At 37.0% G+C, this 23,786-nt stretch overlaps 2 protein-coding genes and 1 pseudogene across 13 annotated transcripts in view; all 3 read right to left on the bottom strand.

The window, feature by feature from the left end:
- LOC308643351 (uncharacterized protein) overlaps window positions 1–23,786 on the bottom strand; it is a gene marked incomplete at its 5' end in the record, with an annotated part of 428,976 nt that overhangs the window by 187,466 nt on the left and 217,724 nt on the right. The window lies entirely within an intron of this gene.
- Window positions 1,961–3,715, bottom strand: LOC308645220 (annotated as a pseudogene). The gene is made up of 2 exons: window positions 3,037–3,715; window positions 1,961–2,594 (listed from the first exon to the last, which is right to left on the bottom strand). The product of its transcript is annotated as an uncharacterized misc_RNA (transcript).
- LOC308643745 (uncharacterized protein) overlaps window positions 17,239–23,786 on the bottom strand; it is a 61,655-nt gene continuing 55,107 nt past the window's right edge. For all 11 annotated transcript variants that reach the window (XM_081283873.1, XM_081283877.1, XM_081283880.1 and 8 more), the window contains one exon: window positions 17,239–19,189. In XM_081283873.1, the coding sequence (XP_081139999.1) occupies window positions 17,818–19,189 (1,372 nt within the window). In that variant the 3' untranslated portion in view covers window positions 17,239–17,817. The remainder of the gene's footprint in view (window positions 19,190–23,786) is intronic.

The raw sequence follows: 23,786 nt of genomic DNA, 5'->3' as shown, positions 1-23,786 counted from the left end.
AAATTTTTAAGTTATTAATTGATGTTTTTGAAGAAAATGAAGGGAAACACCTCCCTATGCATATGTCTTACTATATGCATCTATGTTTAACAGAACCTATGTTATTAACATTAAATAGGGACATATAAAAGTATTTCTATTAAAATAAGAGCTTCTACTTAGTTGAAACTCATACAAACATTTGATAAACTCAGTCAATATATTCTAAAGTCAAGGAGATGTAAACCTATAATCAATGAATCAATCACTTTACACATATAGCAGCAGAAACTCTTACAATTATCATAAAAACACACTGTGAAACTACAGGTGAGTCCTCATCATGATACTTCAAACTGAAAAATGACCATGTCATGTTATCTTTTTCTTTTGCAATAACCAAATACCCAAGACTGAGTACTTTACAAAGAAATTTAGTGACCTACAGTTCTGGAAATTCAACAGTATGGTGCCAGCATCTGCTCAACTCTTTGAGGAACTAAGAGTAGGTGAAATCACAATAGTGGGAGCACATACAGAATAGACCACAGGACAGGACAGGGAGCGAGAGAGCAGAGACACCAGAACTCTCTGTAAGACAGCCCAATTTCATGGGAACTGATATACTCCAGGCATTACCATTTATCCCTTTAAGCATGACCTCCCAATGACCCAGCCACCTTGTACTTGCATCCACACATCAAAGTTTCCACCTCCTCCAAAACCTTGCAAAGCTTCCAGCACATGGAAGTTTTTTTTTTTTTTTTTGGGGGGGTGGGGGGGAGGACTTCACTTATGTGTACAGAGAGGAAGGCATGAAGTAATTAATATTCCTGCAGTTGAATTCTATTACCAACCAAATGTGAAAATACAAACTACAATGAAAATACAATTTTCTAAGTCAAATATAAAAGAGTTGAAGCTGATCATTTTCATTTATAGAAAGTACAAAAAATGAAAGTGATCTATGGTATCTGATGTCACATACTGGTCCCTGTTGAATATGATTATGGTAGAGGCACAAAGAGGAATCTTTGAGATGGACAAGATTGTATTTTGATGTAGAAGAAGCTGAAGGCAAAAGTGTATATAATTTATAAAATTTTACTTAGTAATTTATGACTGATTTGTACATAAAGCTGCTTTGATGGTTTATTGGTGATTTAAAAATCATTTGAAACAATAAAAAATTACACCTAATGTATATTATCAAGGTGGACATGAAATACATGAAACAGAGCAGGGGTTTTTAGTGGACAATTGCATCCCATTCTGTCCATTTCTATATTGTAGGGATTCTGAGCATGGAAATATTATAGAGGAACATTCCTCTGGTGAGCAAACTCCTCGGGAGTAGCAAACACTATTTTCCTACCCTTAGAATGTCCTGCAGTTTTTACTAGGAAACTAGTAAGATAACTAATACATGTGAACCATCTAGCTGTAATGGCAATGCCCTGCTGTGTTCTATAGTCTTATCAGCCTTGACCTTCATCTCAGGCACATAGCTCCTATGAATAAAGGAAGTTGCTTGCTAGATAACCACAATGTTTCACTAAGCTCTGCTGATCCTGGATCTGCCCACCTAACAGTAACTTCAGACAATTGACTTTCTTGAGAGCTGCACAAATCTCCTAACATTGCATATTGTAACTGTAGAATGTAACTGCAGAATAAGCCACTTTACTCATACCATAAACTATAATGTAGTTATGGCAGTAATTACCTAATGTAATCTATTGGTATAAATTAATGCAGCTGCTTGGATGAGCAACCAACTTTCTGCTGCATCTTGTCTCTAATTCTCTTTTTACTTTCCTTATACTATATTAAAAATAACTAAATTTACCCGCTAAAGGCAAATATCATTGGAGTACATTAACTTGGAAAATTCTTCAAAGACACAGAGCTAAGACACAAACATGAAAGTAGACAAATGAAAAATTCTTTCCACATTTTTAATATGATTTAATCTAAAATTTTAACATTTTTAATCTATATGAAATTATGTGAAATCAGTTTGAAATAGTTCTAATTAAATATAAAATTTACATATAATTTTTCAGAATTATTATTGACAGATCGTAACAATCAAGATATATGCATGTGTGCATGCTCATGTTCACAAACACACATATAAAACCATACACACACATTTATAACATACAAGGGTATGTGTCTAAACCAACACTCACAAATGATATGACTGATATTAACTGTGCTTAAATTTCTGTAGGTAAGAATGAATAAAAAACTATGAATTGTACAAAACCTTATAGAGTACATATTTTACATTCTCCTCATAAATTAGAAATTTAAGGTTTTTTTATACATGCAAAATACCCTGAATGTGCTGGTGTCTTTGATTATTAGCAAAAAGGGGTTGAAAGCTGGGAAGCACCCAGAGATTATTGCAGCCAAAATTATCAGGAACAATTTGGGATTATTAAAGATACAGGAAAGTGTATAAAAATACAAAAGTGCTCACTAGGACAAGAATTGTTTTGTTGGCTCTGTACTCAGGGGAGGACCTGGGAAAACATGCTGCATTCTCTGCTTGTGCCTGTGCAGAATGAGCACCATGGAGCTGCTGGCCTAGAGCATGAGCACCCCCGCTTCCACACACACACACACAGCATCAGGGAGTGACAGAGTTGCTTTAAGCAATGATTCTAGGGCTTTGTCATTAGAGCACCAGAAAATCTACTAAGATCTTGACATTTTTGGAGCTCCCTTTCCTAGTCATGTAAGTAAGAAAGGCATACTTACAAGGAGTTACAGGATCCAGCTCAGGTATACAGAGGTACCAATGTACCTGAGAGCTTTCACTTTAAAGCTTTGCCCACCTAAATTCACTGGGCTGGAGATGGTGGCCTGGAAGACACTCAGAAGGCATATGATAACAATGGACTCATCACTGCCCACCCTGTTAACATAGAAAAGCAGCTTACATCCAAAATCACCAAGGAAAACTTCCAAACTGAAAATGGCCCCTGTCAGGGGACTTTCTTTAGGCAGGAGAATTAACAAATTGACCACAATCAAGTGGGCCTTAACCTGCACCCAGTGAAGAAAATAACAAATAGAGAAGACAGGAATTGCCCAGAACTCCAACCACAGTCTGTGACAGGAAAATGATTCCTGCAGCCTCATCACTGGTTGCCATCCTGCCAGTTCCCTGCTGTTCTAGCCAGAGGGTCCTGCAGGGGAATGGAAGTTCTGGGCTACCTGTGTCCTGTCAACCAAAATCCAACATTGCCCTCTCAAGTGGGAACTTCAAAATTGAACTTAAGGTTTCATTCTCACTAGCAGGTTTCATGATGCTTGAATGAAGAATTAAACCACAAAGTGTGTAAAAATCCCTGCTCTAAATGCAGCACATGATGATTTTTGAATCTTCTTAACATGAAGCAGGGGGTGAGATTACTTTCATGATTACAAGGAGAATTTGGGTACACAGAGGTTAAGTCTCAAAGTCTTACTCTGATTAGGTGCAGAGAGGGGTTTTGAAATTGTCAGTAGTTAAAGAGAGGGTGCCATGAACCACCATGTTTCCCTAAAGCTAGTAAGTGGAGTTCTTCTATCAATCAAATTCTGTTTTGTATTGTTTTTTGTTTTTTGTTTTTGTATTTGTTTTTCTATATTCCTACTATCTTCTGAACTAGTAGTATTTTGGAATTTCTTATTGAAAAAAATGTTCTCATTGATTATAAATATTTATTCTACATGTGTAATGGTTAATTTGAATTGTCAGCTTCATCAGATTAAGAGATATCTAGAATTTAGAGGATTATGGGTATGTCTATGAGTCTAGAAATGGTTGGCATGTGGGATAGCCAACTGAAATGGAAACCCTCCCTAAGAATGTGCTACACCAAATAAGATGATGACATGGATGGAATAAAAGTTGGAAGAACAAGGAAGCAGCAGCAGATGCATGGTTGACTTTTTCTTGAATGGGTTCTTGATTGCTGCTACCATCATCTGAGGATATCAGACTCTTGCTTCTTTACTTTTCCAAAGGTTATTCTCCAGAAACCTTTGGTTTCAAACTAGAGTAGCACTGCTAATCTCTCTTGTTCAGGCCCAGGCTTCAGCCTCTTGGACTTTGCACCTACTGATTCTTCCTTCCAGCTGTCTGACCTGCAGATGGCCATTGTTGACTATCCAGCTTCCAGTAATATAAGCCAATCTTATAAATTCTCCTTTTATAATTGTACTTCCTGTTGATTATGTTCCTCTAGAGAACCCTAATACAATATGCAATATCAATTATCTAAAGGAACATTTAAATATTTTAATAACTGCAAATGCATTGAGTTGGAACTATAGCTCTGAGGCACATGTCCCATGGTGAGTTATGTGCAATGAGGCAGGACTGGTTCCACACCTGTAGAGCTACACCCTGACTCGTTTGTTTTTGTGTTAGGAAAACAAGTGCTATCAAAGTAATTGTGCCACATTCCCAGGTTGTATCCTCAGCTTTGGAACATAAAACACAAATGCATGGTGAAAGATTGTATGGCAGAAGCAAATATTCACTGATTTAAAAATATAAAAATGTGAGTTAATTAATACCTAAGTAAATTTGTTTCAAGGAAGCAAAGTTAGTGAATGATATTTATAACAGGAGACATTCATGCAAACTGGCACATGTATGGCATTTGAAAGTTGAAATACTAGGATTTCTTCAGTCATCTGAATTCATATATTTCATAGAATTTGTTGTTTAGAGAAATTTAGGTGATGCTAGTTGTTCACTTTGAAAGTCACTGAATTCATCTGCACAAATATGAGTTAGTTAATTGGACTCATTTGCATAATTGGTTGTCAATTCATATCAAAATTTTGTGAATAAATATACTCTACCAATATTGACCTCTTAGTGACATGAGGGAAAAACAAAACAATATCCATAAAAAATGTAGAAAAATTCTCACTCACCAATGACAGCAACAGGATAAGATGGTTTGACCTGCTTGAGCCAACATATCTGTAACTCTAAGATGTGCCAGGGCTACTGACATTAATTCTGCAGCAAGTATGATGGGTGAACACAGTACAAAAACCCTTTCAATTATTATAAATCCCTCCAAGTCTGCAAGGACACTATTTACAATATGTCCCTTAATAAATGCTGTGAGATTTATCATACAGGTGAAAACCTGTGGTATGAATGCAGGTATGTTTTGTGCAGTAACAGTGAACTGGTATTAGATTGAAGTGGTACTAAATAAGAACATGGGGAATAGGGGGGTTGGGAAATTTGATTGTGCAAATCCTGTGATGTAGAGGACACAGACAAAGTTCATTAAGTATCCAGGAAAAGTTCATTGGCATGACTAGGTGTAGGCACACATGGGCAAAAAGCCAAGGAACATAAAGACATAGGGCCCAGCAGGTACAAGATATATGGGGTACATGGTTTCACAGGAATTAAGGTGGTCTGAGGATGAAAAGTGAACATGAAAAATGTTGAAGCTCACTGGACTGTAAAATTTGTAGAAGATTCAATGCCTCAGAGACATTCATACATACGTGTGGTGAGAAGTTGTGAATAAAGCTGAGGTAGCAGGTCCTGGATTAGGTACTTGTCCAAAACAGGCCCAGAATATGACAGAGGTGAATCTAGAGAGACACAATGTTTCTTGAAGGAGACTAATGACACAAAGAGTATTGGGGGGGTGGGGAGGGAACAAAGTAGGTAGAGAGCTAAGGAGGCCAAGATGGCCCAAAGTGCAAGAGAAACACCAGGAAAAGCAAATTAAAAGATTACACTTCTAGATTTTAAGACTAAGTATGAGCTTTTACAACCATGTGGTATAACTAAGGGACAGAAAATGATACCAGTGGAAAAAAGGAAAAGTGTCTTGATTTAAGACCAGGCACACAGGAAAGAAGTGATATAAAGAGGCATGTAACCAGAAGAAAGGTGGAGGATGCTGGGGTTGGTGGCAATCAGTTTGGAGTTTGAACTGTGTGTTGAGAATGCCTGAGAGTTGATCTTGGACATTTGGTTGTGTAGGACCCAGGAGCCATGGGGATGGACTGAGGTAATGGAATTGAAAGCAAATAAAAAAGAAGGAAGAGCACTGATGATGGGTCTTGGGGAAATGGGAGGAAGAAGGACTGTCCTGAGGTCCCTGGATAGGCACCACAGAAGAATGAACATTAAATGTCAGGACACAGTTGTGCATGTGGGAGTTGGGATGTGGAATATCTTCATGGCTGTGAGGGATGAGTGGAAGTTCAGTGTGAAGGCTGCAGCTCAGAATGAAGAACCAAGCATGTCTGAAAAATAGGGTATGTGCAGACTCAGTCCTGCTCTGCTGAGGTGTGACTGACTAATACATTTGTACACATACATGGTGTACAACACATGGATCTTACATAAGTAGACATTGTAAACTGCTTACCAGAGCCTCTTAATTAACATATCTATCACTTAAGATGTATGTGTGGTGAGGATATTTAAGATCTCACAGCAAATATCAAGTATACAAAAATATTAACTTCATTCTCCACATTATACAGCAAATCCCCCAAATTTATCGATGTTAGAATGGAATTTTGTGCACTTTAAACAACCTCCCTGTGTCCCTCACTACCCACCTCTTTACAACCACCATTCCACTCTATTTCTATGAAGTTGACTTATTAGATGTCACATGAGAGAGATCAAACTGTAATCTTGTCTGATTTATGTCACAATACTGTCCTCAGTGTTCACTTACATCAGCACAGGGACAATATTTACCTATTTAGAAGGCTCAATAACATTCCATTGAATGTTAGTGGACATTCCACATCACCTACACACAGTCATCCACTGGTGGACACTATGTCTTTCCTTGGTTCTGTCTTGCTTGTTGTGAACAGTACTGCAAGAAACATGGAGATGCAGATGTCTCTGTGAGATAAATTATTTTCTTTCAGATGCATTCCAGGGAGGGGGATTGCTGTATCACATGTAAGTTTTACTCTCAATTTTCCAAGGCACCTTTATGCAGTTTTTTCCATGGTGGGTGTGCCGATTTACATAATCTCCCAAATAATCTGCCCAAGGTTCTCTTTGCTCCATATTACTGCCAATACTTGTTATCTCTGGTATTTTTAACATTAATCCTCCCAAAATGGTGAGGTAATATCTCCTATTTTTTAGCATTTTACTGATTAGTCACTATGAGCATATTTAATGTATCTACTGAGCACTTTGTCTTTTTTGAAAATATATCTACTCAACTACTTGACCAAATTTTTGAAAACAAATTTTACTGTGCATTTTAAGGTAGACAAAACAATACCATAGATTGAGTGAAATTGTCACTAGAATTGAACAAACTCATTTATCTCTTATCTCACATAGATACATATATTCCCCCATGTCAAGAACAGTCATGATCTAATCATGCAACAAAACTCCTAACTGGAATACAGTACCTTTAACATAGTCAATATATCATATATAAGAATTTCTGAGTTGTTCACCCTGAGTATTTATTATTTGGTATGTTTTTACCTATAGCCATGGGTAGGTAGATTTTTATATGGATTTCATGTGGAACCAATTTCTACGAAATTGATGTCTCCAGGAAAGTCAAGTCTTCCCAAGTTTATGTGCCAACTTGACTGTTCCCAAAATGTGCATGTTTGAGCAGTACCCTAGGCAGCTCCATATGCCCAGGGAGTCATATGTGACCTGAGGGCAGGAATAAAAAAAATGCATAGGGAGAGAAATCTCTAATAGTAGGAATGTTTGAAGAACCACTCAAATCCCAGAGCTGGGATTAAGCTGTCACAAGACTTTCTGTCACAAGAAAGTTTCTCCATGGTTTCTGCCTGGGTATGTTGTCCCCTGTTTGCAGTCTAAACCTACAACCTTATTTCTCCCCCTGCATTTGTCTAGTGACTTCTCATTCTCCTGAGTACCAGTATGCTGTGTTTATCAGAAATACTTATATGAAGCAAATTTAGTCTATGCTGAGGTTGGTGTTTAGGTTTTCTGCAAAGCAATTTCTAGTTCTTTCTTTTCTGGGTTGAGTTCACTGCTGCCTATGCCTTTATGTCCATTTTCATAAAATTTTGAAAGTGTTGACCCTGCTATAGAAATGCATTACCTTCCCACTGGATGTGGTGTGTCTCTCAAGGTTTTTCTATTGGAAGTCTGATGTCCAGTGTTGCAGTGTTAAGAGGTGATGGGGCCCTTATGAGGCGAGGCCTCTTGGAAGTGACAGGCCTTTGAGGTGTTTGCCAATTGAAGTGATCAAGATAATTCTTTTGGGACCCTGGCTAATTCTGAAAGGGGTGTTATAAAAGACAGAACTTCCCCTAGTCTACTCTTTACCTTCCAAACTCACCATGTGATTTCTCTCACACACATTTCTACAACAATGCCAGTCACCCCCTTATGACAGCACAGGGCCACTTAAGAATTGAGCCCATGTGGGTGGCACACTTGTAAGGGCTCAAAACTATGAAATAATGTTCTACTTTCTGTAAAGTACCCAGTCTCTTGGGTTTTGTCATAGAAGAAGACAACAGGCTAATACACAAGCCTTTCTGCTATATTCAAGTGAGATGTGTAGACTCTTGCCTCTTGAGGAGGAGGTCCCAATTCCATACTCCCTCCATGATTCTGATTTCAGCTTCCTCACATCATATTTTATTTCACTTTGATCTACATTCTTATTCTGTGTTTTTAAACAATAAAATTTGGGGCACAGCTGTCCCAATGTCAATATGAACACACACAGAACCTAGACCTTTTACCAATCCTACAGGCACAATCTGGAGATGAGGCAGTGATATATTACAGGGCACAATGACTGTGACATGGTCATTAGAGTGCAACAAATTTCCTAGGCACAGTGGTGCACACCTGTAATCCCCACAACTCAGGAGGCTGAGGCAGAAGGATCATGAATTTGAACACAGGCTCAGCAACTCAGTGAGGTCCTAAGAAACTCAGTGAGACACTGTGTTTAAATAAAATACAAAATAGAGTTTGGTGTGTTGTTCAGTGGCTAAGTACCCCTGAGTTCAATCCATGGTTAAAAAAAGGGGGGGAGAGGACAAGTTTAGAGTTGGCTTTAGCTTGAAGTCATGATGATGTATTTCAGAAAAGAATTATCCAGGATGTTGGCAATCAATATTTACCATGGATGACGCATGGAATGATTAATGAAACCCCTCAATGGCCCATCCATCACTTCTCTTTTGAAGTCTGTACAATTAACTTTAAGGGCCTCTCTCCATGTAGGTTGAAGACTTCAGGCACAGTATTTTCCTTGGATCTCCAAAACCTTTGATGTGTTGGGTGTTGCTCTTCCCTTGCTGAAGTCTCAATTCCCTCTGCACTAAAATGTTTTCTTAAAGTTGATTATCCAAGGCTCTTCATTAGCATAAACCACCTTGAACCAACAGTCCACACCAAAAACAGCAAATTCATTCTCCTATGGGATGTTTGCATACATGGAAAATGAAGAGAATTATCTTTGAACAAAGCCCATCACTTTCTTTCAAAAGTAAAGACACTAAAAAAAAGTGTTTGGGCCACTATTGCCCTGGAACATTTTTAAAAAATCCTTATGTGCCTTAATTCTGTCATAAAAACACATACAAACCACACCCCCATCTTTAAAGTACAAGCCATGTGGTTGCTGTCATGTTTCAGGGCTGCAGCAGGAATATTTTATGATTGGGGAGTGCCATTCCTGAGAGATGGATTCTGTTGGTTTATTGTTTATTCAGCCTTTGAATGTACCACATGTCCAGTTTCTTCATACAACTTTTTGATATTTTTGGTTGAAAATTGGATCTATAAATATATTAATATGGCAGCCCTTCAGTCTCAGAATGAATTCCTACATCTCCAGGTTTCTGTTTATATTCACTTTTTTTTTTTGAGGGGTGTACCAGAAATTGAACTCATGGGCACTCAACCCCTGAGTCACATTCCCAGCCTTATTTATATTTCATTTAGAAGCAGGGTCTCACTGAGTTGCTTAGCCCCTCACCCTTGCTGAGGCTGGCTTTGAACACATGATCCTCCAGCCTCAGCCTCCCAAGACAATGTGGTTTCAGGTATGGGCCACTGCACCTGGCTCTATTCATATTTTGAATACCAGAATCACCTCTTTGCTTTATCAACTATTTTTCCCCATGTTACACTTTAAATGGTTGCAGTATTTCTAACTTTTCTCCAAGAACTGGATGGCAGTTTCTAAAGATTTTGCTTTCTCTATGTGATCCTTTCACAAGAAAAAAGAAAAGTGCAACTTGACAAATAAAAAAATAACAAGATGTAATTTTGGATTTGTAAAAAATATTTTCTTAGGTCTGAAATGTCTGTTATCACCATCTATCCTAGCTGGTGACCTAATGCTGGCTTCACAAAACCTGACTATTAAAAAATTAAGAAACCAACAAAGAAAGCATACAAACACACAAAAGTACCATCTCAAAATCTGTGATGGCTCTCTGACCTTAAAGGTCCATGGGAAGAGAGGCACTGAAATTCTTTATTCTTATATAGGAGACATACAAGGGAAGGTTCCATGAAACATTCCATCCCCAAAAGGGCAAAGGGGTAAGTTTATAAAGGAACAGATGAGTGTAACTCAACCCCAGCAGATAACACCTAATTCTGGAGCCACATCTTGTTTTCCAAGCTAGGGTAATGCCCAAATTACTGTGACCTGGCACTACTGTGCCAGACTAAAGACAATATGTTCAGAACCTGGTGCATCAGGACTGAAAGGGATCTTGTATCCAGGGCAGCTCCTGACATATTTCCCTTATCTTAAAATTTAAAAAAAAAGGCAACTGGTAATTTATGTTTTAGTCACTGGATTCTTGTTCTGAGAAGATCATGACCTACTCTTGAGACATAAATAAAATTAGTAGAAAACATATTATTTCAATAATATACTATATAGAATGTTTCAGCATATTTAGGATTAAGGTCATTTAATTAGTTTTGGAAGATCCAGGTTATTATGATTACTCTGCCAAAAACTCATCAGAAGAGTCTTAAATCTTTTCCCCATTTTATTTGGAAGCATTCTGTTTGGCCACAGTAACACAGACATTTTTATTTGGCATAGCATTTAAGCCTTTCCACAAACCATAGAGCAGAGGGCTCATTTGCATTATTCATTACAGTGGCTTCTAGAGCATTTAACTTAGTTTCAATCCTTCCATTAGCACTTATCTATGAAGGTTCTTGGAAGTAATTTCAGTCAAATTATTAAGAAAATTTACATGTTGCAAGTTTTAAAACATAGCCACAGAAGCTGTATTATAGGAACAATGAATAATATTTTAAGTAGTCACTTCATTGATCATGAGATCAAGAACTTGCCTAGGTCTGGTTATTTGGCATGCACCTGTTTCAAGGCCTGAATTTTAACTTCAGCATCCTACCTGGCAACAGGACAAAGAGACATTGATGAGGATCAATGTCCTTTTTATCCTACTATAAAAAGTGATAAAATTAGGCAAGTTGTACCTTTTATAGGTTACAGAATATTTAACCATCTGTTCAATTCTCTAATTTAAGGAGTCTTTTAGTTCTGTCATAATGTAAACATTCTGAAGGCAGAAGTCAAACATCAGAACATCCTTTTGAGTGCTATCTCACTGAAAACTCAGGTTTCAAAGAGTTATGTCATCTTCATGTAATTGTAGGAGACCATTTCTAGACACCTAATGTTGACAATACATAGGCCAAACCCATCCATTTAGAAAATGTGCCAATTTCTATTGTAGAATGATTAGGGCAATAATATATTGTTGAATATTTTATGTAAATAACTGGCCTATATAGAAAATTTCTATTTCAACTATCTTTCTATTTTGACAATTATCCATATATATAGTCTGAATTTGTGAGGATCAGCATAATTGGCTTGTTTAGGATTCTCATATACTGTCTTTTTCTCAAAAGATACTGCCAGACAGCCTGTTTACCATAGGATCAACATATAGCTACAACTGACCATTACAGTGAGTATAATTCATCTAGTTGCATGGGTAGACTTTCCAGTCTTCACTGCAAGGAACATCAAAGGTGGACCTGAGGGGCTGTGTTTGTGGGTCAGCGGTAGAGCACTTGCTTAGCATGTGCAAGGCACTGGGTTCAATTCTTAGCACCACATAAAGATAAATAAAAGTATTGTGTCCAACTACAACGTGTGTGTGTGTGTGTGTGTGTGTGTGTGTGTGTGTGTGTGTTTCCTTTTGAGGGTGGACTTGAGAAATGGGTTCATGGATGTTTGTTCATAATTTTTACTTACCTGACAAGCCCATGAAGCTGCATGGCTATAAACTCTGCAGCTGAAAATTTATCTTCCTGTGTGAGGTTTTTCAACCTTTCCACAACGACCAGTTTAAACTCTTTTGAAATTTGATTTAACTTACTAATCACATTCAGTAGCAGTAAGACTCCCAGTATCACAATTAAGAAAAAATTTTTAAAAATATTTTGTAACATCTATTATGTGCTATGGAGTTCTCTTTTACCATCTTTTTATTTAGTAAAATTGAGTAGAGGCTTGGCATAAGCCATAGTATCATTAGTTTTAAGTTATAAAGGCAATGTTTAATGTAGTACAAGTATTTAAATAATAAGAAAAGATTTATTATCTCTAGCTGGTTGTGAAACTTGACAAAGTTATTTAATGGGAACAAGGTAAATAGAAACTTACCCTTTACTAAATGTATGACTTGATTTTGACTTTAACAGAATTACCAAAAATAAAGAATACAATAAGTTGTATATAAAAATTTGCATGCTGAAATTAGCTCTAGATTAGCTTAAATATTTATCTTAATTTGGAAAGAAGCAAGAGACAGAGATCTTAATGTAGTAGTAGGTGGTCTTTACTAGGGGCATGAGAAATATGTAGACATCTATCCAAAATAGGAGGTACATATATTAAATAACCCTAGAGAAGATATTTTGTTACCATTAATAAATAATGAAATAGAGAAATGAACAGTCTTTTATCTATGAATCCATGAAAAACTGGCATTATGGTTATCAACTTAGTGTTGACTTAAGTAGGGGGAATTAGTATCTCAAATGTTAATGGGTAAAAACAAGTCAACAGTGTGGTTTAAGACAGTGATCTAATTTAGAATTAATGACATTGAGCTAGCAATAACATTTTTAGGGATCTATTACAAACAAACTTTGTGCATTAAAAAAACAGTTAGTTGTATGAGCACCTTAATAACTTTATTTAATGTAGTAAAATTAGTTCTAATAATTATGTATAACTATGGTGTTAGTAATTTAAAAATATCAATGTACGTAGGACATTGTCAGATATTAATAAAGTTTAGAAAAGGTCTATTATGTTAGTTTTTTATTGAAATATGCTATTGACTATTGAGCTGATTTATTTATGGCTGTTTGTCTAATATTTTAGGCATAACTATTTTCAGAGTTTTTTTTTCCTTTCTTTTTCAGTAATAAACTGTTGCCAGGTGCTTGAAGTAAGACACTGTTTTAATGTTAAGGGGGTTTCAATATCTGTAACTTAGGAGCAAACATTGTACCCAGAAAATTTATTTCTCTTGGAGCTACGACTAGCATTTTAATCTCTTTCTGTCTGTATGTTTGCCTTTCTGTTTCTTTATTTGGGCTGCATTTAACTATGCTATAACATCTAAACTTGGCTAGAATTATGCTAACCTTTGTAAATCCCTTGGAATGTCTAGGGCTAACTGGAGATAAACACCTTTTCAAATGGATGGCCCCCTATAAGTTTAAGGTACTGTATTGTCTTTTATAAGTCTATGAAAAATAGTAGAATTTTTCTAAAGATTTACTAAAATTATGATTTTTTAAAACTCTTTATTTTTTTTTAGTTGTAGTTGGACACAATATATTTATTTTTATGTGGTGCCGAAGATTGAACCCAGTGCCTCACATGTGTGAGGCAGGCACTCTACCATTGAGCTACATCCCCAGCCCCTAAAATTATATTTTAGGCATTTTGTTTATCTGTTAGATACCAATCTGTCCTGGGGAACTGCTCCAAATTGTCAGGCTTGTCCCTATTCTGTGTTAGTGGGACATGGTTAAGATAAATCTCCTTTAAAACTGTTTTTAAGATGGCCTTCTATTTCATAGTTTAGCTAAGTAATAGCATAATATTTCTCTAGGTAAGGTTAGACATATGCCATACATTCTGAAACCCTACAGTACATTTATTTTGACCTTTTAAAAAAATCTCTCTGAATTTGTTTTGGTCTATATTAAGTTTTAGAGGTTTCTTCGATCTTTCCAATTTTTAAGCCCTTCTTTGATGATAGTAGTTGAGGCTAGATATAAAAATTAGATAACTAGCTGATTCATCCTAACAATTTAAGTAGAACCCCCCCAACTCTTTCTGAGAGAATGTCTTAAAATATCTCTATATCTCAGAATATTATCCTTTAAGTAGGTGTCACTAAATTGTCTTTTAAACAATATGATTAAGGTTGTTTCCCATTTAAGGGGGCAACATACATGTCTTACAATGTTTCATGAATTATAGGTCCAGTCAGAGAATTTATATAAGATAAATTACAACAAAGTTTAAAACTTTTATTGTTAAAAACTAATGTACAACTTTAATTTGGAGAACAATAATCCTTATAACCTCTTATAATTACTATATTACCTCTGAAACTTTTCTTAATAAAACAGCTATAAATAGTTTCTAAGAGAACCTGGCGAGGGATAATTTTTTTTTTTTTTAAGTTTGAGAATACATACAGGCAGGCAGGAACGTGAAACTAAATTTTGCCTGAAAAGGATATCTTTTGTTAGTATTTACAGATGGGCATTCTTAAGTAAAATGTAGGCTCTGTGTAGCTTCGGGAGCAGCCCTGTGTGAAACAGAAAGTATAGGTTAATGGTTGCAAGCCAGGACCAAAAAACCCTGTTTGGGTGACAATGAAATGAACAATGGGAAGACTGCTAGAGGTGGGACTTATCTGCCAAATTTCTCTCTCCATGTGGCTACAGAATACTTTGTGTAAAAGCATGTAACCAGAATATACCACAAGGCTCTGTTTGAAACCTTGTGTATCCGCATGTGCGATTACCAGCAGTCCTGGCCAAACATCATGGTATCTTGGCGTGTACTGTCTGCTTTTGCCAGTGGTTGTCATGGTGAGAAAACAGCATATAGCCAGTGGACATGGCCATTGCCAGCAGCTTTGGCTGCACCTCACACTGTGGCAGTGCAAGACATGGGTTCTCCCTACTGGGGCGGGCTTGGCATCCACATTCACCCCGTGGGGGCTGGGCTTGTTGCCCACCATAGGGTCCTGCTCAGGGTAAGTGCCCTGGAAACTTCCCCAAGGGGTCATAGTTCCTTCAATCAGTCTGCCTTCCCCCACCTGTAGTCCCTCAGCAACCCACATCTTGTGGCACTTCGCCATTCCCCCAGGGTCCGGGAGGTTGAAGCGGTGATCTTGTGTTCCCCTGGCTGATGGGCCAGTTGGCATGAGGCAGGAGAAGCGGGGCTGATGGTCATGGCTGCAGCTGCTGACTCCAGCTTGGGTTTGCCCTGTGACCTCACCCTTATGTTCGCTCCCCAAATTTCCCCAGATATCCAGGTCTTACCTGGTCTGTTCTTGCTTGGGATACAGCCAGGGAAGTGCCAACAGTTTATGCTGGTGCTAGTGGGCCTGTGCTTGGATGGCCATACCAAAATTTTGTCATTTCCCACTCTGTGAACTGCGGAGCCAGGGTAAGCGGATAGTCTTCTCTCAAAGGACCATCTTCCTGCATTTTGTTTACTTAGTGCTCACTCTACTAGGAGCATCTCAAAAACTCATTTAAGATAAAAAAATGGGCCCCTCAGCAGATGATGCCACCATTACCAAATTCTAAGGCAACGTGTGCCCAGTTAAACTAGCGTTTTCAAGTGGCAGAATTATCTTGCGGCTCCACAGGGGGCAGCGGTCAAAGCCCTGCACCTGCCCCAAAACAGCTGGAAAAAAAATGCCTCTTTAAAAGTAGAAAAACCCACACGTCCCCCCCCCCGTAACAATCTTACCATTAAACAAACAAACAAAAACCAACAACAAAAAACAGCTTTTCTTTTGTTTTCTCATTCTCCAAGTGTGGATTCCTGACATATAACCCAGAAAATCTTTACCTAATATTTCAAGACGTAAAAATTAAAATATATATATAAATAACTTTTCCTATGGAAGAGGGCAAAACTTAGCAATATATTCCTTATCATCTTAATTTCTGTGGTACTTTGAATTTTCTAATTTCTCATTTTGTATGTCTATTTATTTTCCCCAGAGTTGCAGAAAATAAAATTTTTGCTGTTTCTAAAGGATAAAAAAAATCCAGATATTATAAGTTTAATGTTACATTGTTTTTCTTCTAATTCACTATTTTCTCCAACTTAACTGATAATACCCTGAAATCCTAAGTGGGCTTAACTTCTGGAGAAAAATACCAAACCCACTTAATTTCTAAAATTTATGCTGAAATCCCAATGGGGCCTCCATTTATTGCCATCTACCCTAACTGGAGACCCAATTCTGGCTTCACAAAATTTGACTATTCCAACAACTCAAGAAAATGACAAAAAAAATCACACAAGCACATAGTAATAACTTCTAAGAATTATGGCTGAGCCATGATGGCTCTCCAAACTTAAAGGTCCATGGAAAGAGAGAGCCACTGGAATTATTTATTCTTATATAGGAGATACACAAGGGGCAAGTTCCATGGAACATTCTACCCCCAAAAGAACAAAGGGGTAGGATTACAAAGGAACAGGTGAGTGTATCTCAACCTCAGTGGGTAACACCTACTCCTGGAGGCACACATTTTATCCTCGCTGGGGGAACTCCAAAGTTACTGAGACTTGGGACTACCATGCCAGACTGAAGACAGTAATTGTTCAGAACCTGGTGCATCAGGAATTGAAGGGATCTGCATCCAGGTCAGCTCCTGACAGTCTGTACCATAGTGTTATCTAAGAATTTCTTTATTTCTATCACATTAACTAGTTATGCCGATTAAATTTTAATTTTAATTAAATTAATTTTAATTTAATTTTAATTTTTTACTTTTAATAAAAGCAATATCACATTCTCAATTAATATATAATCTCCCTGAAAATTATTATATTCAGAATGATATCCAACATAACACCTTGCTATACTTCTCATAGATCAAAATTTTCCTCAATAATGTATATTTTGCTGATATGCAAGGCATGCAAGTTACAGATGCACACATTGTATGCATTAGGTTTTGATAGAGTATGCTTTTTAAAAAACTTTGACTAAAGCTTTGATGTATCATTGGTATTTATAGGGCTTCTCTTTAATACTCAATATGTGGAGATTTTTTAAGATGTGAACCTTCATTAAAAGCTTTGTCACATTGTTTACATTTGTAGGGTGTAATCACTAGTATAATGTCTGATAATTTTCAAATGGTGAGATTTGATTAAAAACTTTGCCACATTTCTTTTTAGTACAGTAAGTTGTCTTTCTAGTATAAAATCTTTGGTGATCAATAAGGTGTGATTGCACATTAAATGACTTTTCATTTTATAGATTTCCAAAAATTCTCAAGGATGAATTCTCTGGTGCTTCATAACACTTGAAACATACTTAGAAACTCTACCACATTCTTCACATTGTATGGCTCTTCCCCAGTATAAATTTTCTGGTCAACATTGAGCCTGGAAATTTGACTAAAAGTTTTGCCACATTTTTTTTATATTTGTATGGGTTCCCTCCAGTATAAATTCTCTGGTGACCTATAAGGCTTTGCCAAGTAAGAATGTAGGAATGTAAGAATCTTTACATTCTTATGTCTTCTTCAGTATGAATTCTCTGGTGTTGTATAAGACGTGATCTTTGATTAAATGCTTTGCCACATTCTTTACATTTGTGTGGCTTCTCTCCAGTATGAATTCTCTGGTGTTGATTAAGATGTGATCCTCGATTAAAAGCTTTGCCACATTCCTTACATTTATATGGCTTCTCTCCAGTGTGATTTCTCTGGTGTTGAGTAAGTTGTGATGTTCGATTAAAAGCTTGGCCACATTCTTTACATTTGTATGGCTTCTCTCCAGTATGAATTCTCTGGTGATCGATAAGGGTTTTCTTGAGAGCAAAAGCTCTGCCACATTCTGTACATTTGTATGGCTTCTCTCCAGTGTGAATTCTCTGGTGACGAGTAAGGTGTGATGGTTGATTAAAAGCTTTGCCACACTCTTTACATCCATATGGCTTCTCTCCAGTATGAATTTTTTGGTGATGCATAAGGTATGATTTTCTATTAAAAGCTTTACCACATTGTTCACATTTGTATGGCTTCTCTCCAGTATGAATTCTTTGGTGACGACAAAGGTGTGTTCTTTGATTAAAAACTTTGCCACATTCTTTACATTTGTAGGGCTTCTCTCCAGTATGAATTCTCTGGTGAACAATAAGGCTTTGTTTAATATTAAAAGCTTTACCACATCCTTTACATTTGTATCGTTTCTCTCCAGTATGAAATTTCTGGTGAGCTAAAAAGTTTGATCTTTGATTTAAATCTTTGCCACATTCTTTACATTTGTATGGCTTCTCTCCAGCATGAATTCTCTGGTGAGTAATGTGTTGCCTAAAATTAAAAGCTTTGCCACATTCTTTACATTTATATGGTCTCTCCTTGGTATGAATTCTCTGTTGTTGAATAAGGTGTGGTCTTCTATTAAAAGCTTTGCCACATTCTTTACATTTGTAGGGCTTCTCTCCAGTATGAATACTGCAGTTTTTAATAAGTTTTGAATGACACTTGAAGACTTTGCCACATTCCTTACATTTCTTTGGTCTCTCTCCACAGAAAATCCTATGGTGTTTAGTAATGATTGAGGTTTGAGTAAAACTTTTGTCACATTCTTTACTTATGTAGGGTATATCACTGTTATGATAAAGGGTTGAGGAATCCTTAAATGCTTTGAAATACTTTTTAAACTTGTAGGGCTTCTCTCCAGTATGAATTATCTGGTGTTCAGTAATGCTTTCAAGTTTATTTAAAGCTCTTTCACATTCCTTACATTGATAATTCTTTTCTTGCATATGAAAGCTTGGATGGATACATTTTGAGCCTTTATGAAAAACTTTCTCACTTTTATTGTGTTCATAAACCTTCTTTTTAAAATGGTCACACTGATGTTTTCTAGGACTTAAAAAAAGCATTAAATTTTGATGAGTTTCACAGAATTATACTGATTTACAAAAAAAATAAATATAGTGCTAATTACTTAGGGTACAGACCTGTCAACAGATCTTGAATGATTTATCATAAATGTAGAGATCTCTCTAATTATCTATATCTGAATTTATCTTAAGCAATAGTAGGTACGTACAAACCTTCCCACATTCATTAAAATTCCATGTTTTGGCACATGGAAAAACTACTCATCAGTCTTTTTGTAAAATAAGAATGAGATTGATCACAGTCAGAAATGTGTTATTTTTTATCCTCTTGTTTATAGAAATGTTTAAGTGAATATTTACTCAATGCTATATTTCAAAATATTCCAGTAACTAAATGAAACATAAACCAGACTCAATAGCAAATATTGTCATTTATTTAGAGAAAGTATATAATTCTAAGAAACTCTGTGGAGAATATTTAAAGGTACACATATATCCTCAAAAGTGACTAACATATTTTCAGCTGCCTTCTTGGGTTCAGGGGAAGTTTCACGTCCCCACAGCACTGCCACACACACCTCACCCACTAGCACCTGCTTCAGGCTGGTGGGGGCCTTGTTGAGCATGCATATGCTTTGGGCCATGGTCATGGCCCCATGAAGGGCCACAGCCAACTCCATGAAGCAGAGGATTGATCCACTGCTGAGTCGGGCAGATGTACCCCCCTGTTCACGGCACTGATGGTCAACCTTGCCCAATATACAGAAGAGCTACAGCTACACATTGCAAGAACTGCACTGCCTGGAACTCTAGGACAACCTGTACCTGGACATTCCTGAATGCTTTTCTTTTGTTATTGTCTACAGCAGACTAAAGAGTGTGTCGAATGAATATTATTTCAGTATAGACAATGAACTCAAATATGAGAATCAAGATAAGCAGAAACCTGAACCATACAGTCATGATAATAAAATAAATGAAGTGACACAAGGTGATAGACTCTGGGCCCTGAAAAGCCAAAAACAATTAAAAAAAACTAGCATTATACCACTCATAGTAATTCTTTAGTCCAGTGTTCAAAGCTGTAAACCATCTGAACCTAACATTTCTGGCAGTGCAGACCTTCTAATCTGTGTCAAGTAAAAGCAGAATTTTTTAAAAAAACTTTTATTTTTTTAGTTGTAGGTGGATACAATATATTTATTTTATTTTTATGTGGTGCTGAAGATGGAACCCAGTGCCTCACACATGCTAGGTGAGTACTCTATCTATGAGCCAGAACCCCATCCCCAGAAAAGCAGTTTTAACAGTCCCTCTATATCAAAAACTAACAGTCTTGCATTAAATAAAAACCTGTGATCAGAACTGAAAGAAGACTTTAGAAGCAGAAAACTCTTGACAAGATGTAGCATACTCTTTGAGGAAAAAAAAATTGCAGACACTTTAGCTGATTTCCACCTTAGAAATTCATCTGAACTAGAAGAGATCCACTGGAGTTTCAGCAACTCACTGAGTCTGGAGTATGAGCAATGTCATGAAGGGCTTGGCTGCGTTTTGCCTGGGTTAAACCACAAAAACACTGTTGTAAACTTACTCTGAGGAGAAAATATACTACCCTCCACCATCCAGAGAGCTAGCTTTTCTGTGTGGTGCATTGTGTCCCTGTGATGTCAATTAAATTCATTATTGGCCTTCAGAAGAGTATCTGATGGAGGATTTTGATGCTCTTATTTTCTATTCACACTGTGATGCCAGCAGATGCTCCTGCCATGTTCCTTTCTAAATGAAATGCTATTCAATTCACCATCCTCCCTCTTCTCTTTTAAATACTGTTGTGACCCAATCAGGAAAATTTAAATACTGTTTTCTTTCATGCATGAAAACACACACACACACACACACACACACACACACACACACACACTGTTGGGTTTGGCCCCTGGAAAGAACAATCCCATATTACACTGGCTTTAAGAACAAAAACATCAATAATTTTCAGAGTCTTTCTTACCACTGTGGATTATTATTTCTGAGTAATCAGGTTAAAGCCATCCCAATGACAGCTGTTGCTTTTGGACTTCAGTTGTTTGCATTGATGGCACTCACTTCTGCCTTTTGTCAGATACTACACTAGTAACTGTTGAGTGCCTCCTGCCTTCAACCTCCTGGAACATAGCCAGGTCTGTGATGCACAATAGTCACAGAAACAGTTTATATGCTGCTATAACAAAAACAAACAAACAAACAAACAAAAAATTGGTTCCCATAATTAAAGAATGTATTGCAAGTATCTTTGTTACTTTCCTAAGGACTAAGCAGTTTTGCTATATGGTAACCACGCTTTCCTGTCCTAGTCTGCAACCTGGAGAGAGGTTCTATTGGAAAGAAGCATCAGGCAATGCTTTTTTCCAAAGACAAGGTGAATATATGGGGAGGATTGTATGAACAGAGCTTCCTTTTTTTTTTTTTTTTTTTTTTTTTTGCAGTTGGAGTAAGATAGGATAAAGTCTTCTACTTGAAGAGAAATGTGATAGGAACTGAGGGCAGTGGTCAGATACCAGTGTCTTCATATACATTTTTTTCCCCAGCAGGCTATGAGGCCATCCCAATGACAGTTGTTGCTTTTGGACTTCAGTTGTTTGCAGTGATGGCACTCTCTTCTGCCTTTTGTCAGAGAGTACACTAGTAACTGTTGAGTGCCTAAGGATTCAGTCAGTTTCAAAATTCTGGTGACTAGATCACAGGAAGCAGTAGTTTTCTAACCCTGGAGGATAAAATGCCTAAGATCTGGGTGGGAGGTGAAACACTCCATTTGCTGTGTCACGCTGACACAATGTTAACCCCTTGAGCTGTGCCCAGGAGTATACTATTATGTCTCAAGTCCACCCTTATAAAGACCACCTCCTCCCTAATTAGCCCCAGTGGTTGCCAATCCACATGTCCATCTGAATCAGGCTTTTTCCTTTATCAGAATGAGTACATGTGCTGCACACCTTGGCTCATGTCAAGTTCTGGCCCCTCCTGGTGGACAAGCCAGCTGGTGTCTTGGCCAAAACCTTTAGTAACCACAGTGCATTTCTCTCAGTTGCCTTTCTGTGTTACATTCTTAACTTTCTAGCAAAAATCACTATCACTATGACTCTTGCTAAAAATCCCTACTTTTAACTAGCTAACCAAAATGAGAAAGAAGACACTTTGCATTTGTTGAAGGCACATTCCTTGGGATGGCCAGATAATTAGGGCTATGGGTTCAGAAGAATCTCATAACAACAGTATTAAGCTTACTGGAGACATGGATATGATCCAGGAAGTTTCTGGATTTGACGCTTCAAATGTTTTCCTTCCTATGTATAAGAGCAAACCCCATCCTACAAAACAAACAACCAACCAACCAAACAACAACAACAACAAAAAAAAAAAACACAAAATATGCAAATCTTTTCAGATTCCAACTTGGAGTTCTATTGAAGGTGTTGTTGCTATGGAAAGTGAAGCAATCAGATGGAGGATTTTGCTAACTTATGAGCCCTTAAATAGCACTGAATGCACATCAAGATCATCTCCAGTGGAATTAATTTATAAATGAATTTATAGATGCCCTTGAATCAAATTATCAAAAGTCAGGGAGAGTCCAAGAATGGAGTGTCTTAAAAAAATGTGCTTCTGAAAGTGTAGAAAAACTCATTATAGGCCAAAGAGAGACTGGAACACTGTTCCCTACAGGGGAGATGGTTGATGGTGAACCATGCCTCCTTCAAAGGTCACCTTACCTGCTAAGTGTGGTGGTTTTAATTGTCTGCAGAATTTTCTGATTTACAAGCTTTAGTCTTTCACCTCCCCTAATCTGCCCCAACATCCATCCTGCTACCCCTTACCCAGAAGTGTTTTCTACCTCTTCACTTGCGCCCAGACTTATCTCAGAAGCCTTCCCGGTATTTTAATAAGGCCCTCAAGTCTGCTTTTGGGGCTTCATGCAGACCTGTAGGTCACAAGAACTCTGGATATTCTGGGAGCATTGTGCAAAGAATTCCTTGAGCCTTCTCTTTGCTTGAATTGTCATCCATGACAGATAAGGAGTGCACTTATTTGGTGTTTTCTAGAAAGACCTAGTTGCTTCTCCTCCTCCTCTTTTTTTTTCTAATTCTTGTCTCATTTAAAAAGCAATGATTATCAAACTTCCACCTAAAAAAAATATTTGATTACTGAATAGTTCTTGTCAACTGAAACGTACTAGTGACACTCGCTGTTATTCTTCCATTTTTTCCATAATCTGAGTGTTTTCCATGTCTGAAAGTGGAAATACTATAGGTGTGTTTAAAAAAGAAACAATTCACCTATACTGTGTAGAAAATTACTGTTTTATCACACCATACAATTTTCAGATTGGAGTACTGCAGTATTATATTAATAATTTGCAGACATTAGTATAATGTGCACTCAAGTACAGATTAGTATTCATTTTTAAAAATAACTAATTAATCAGTATTTAATCATTGTTTTGATTTTTTATTAAAATAAATATTTCTAATCATATTTTTAAAGCTGAGAGAACTTGCTGAATGATTATTTTTCTGAAGGTGTTTTGAAGAGAGTTTCATAATGGCCTGAAATGTTGCTTATAT

Source organism: Spermophilus citellus (genome assembly GCF_964194105.1).
Source record: "Spermophilus citellus genome assembly, chromosome: 3".
NCBI lineage: Eukaryota > Metazoa > Chordata > Mammalia > Rodentia > Sciuridae > Spermophilus > Spermophilus citellus.
This window is presented reverse-complemented; position numbering and strand designations above follow the sequence as displayed.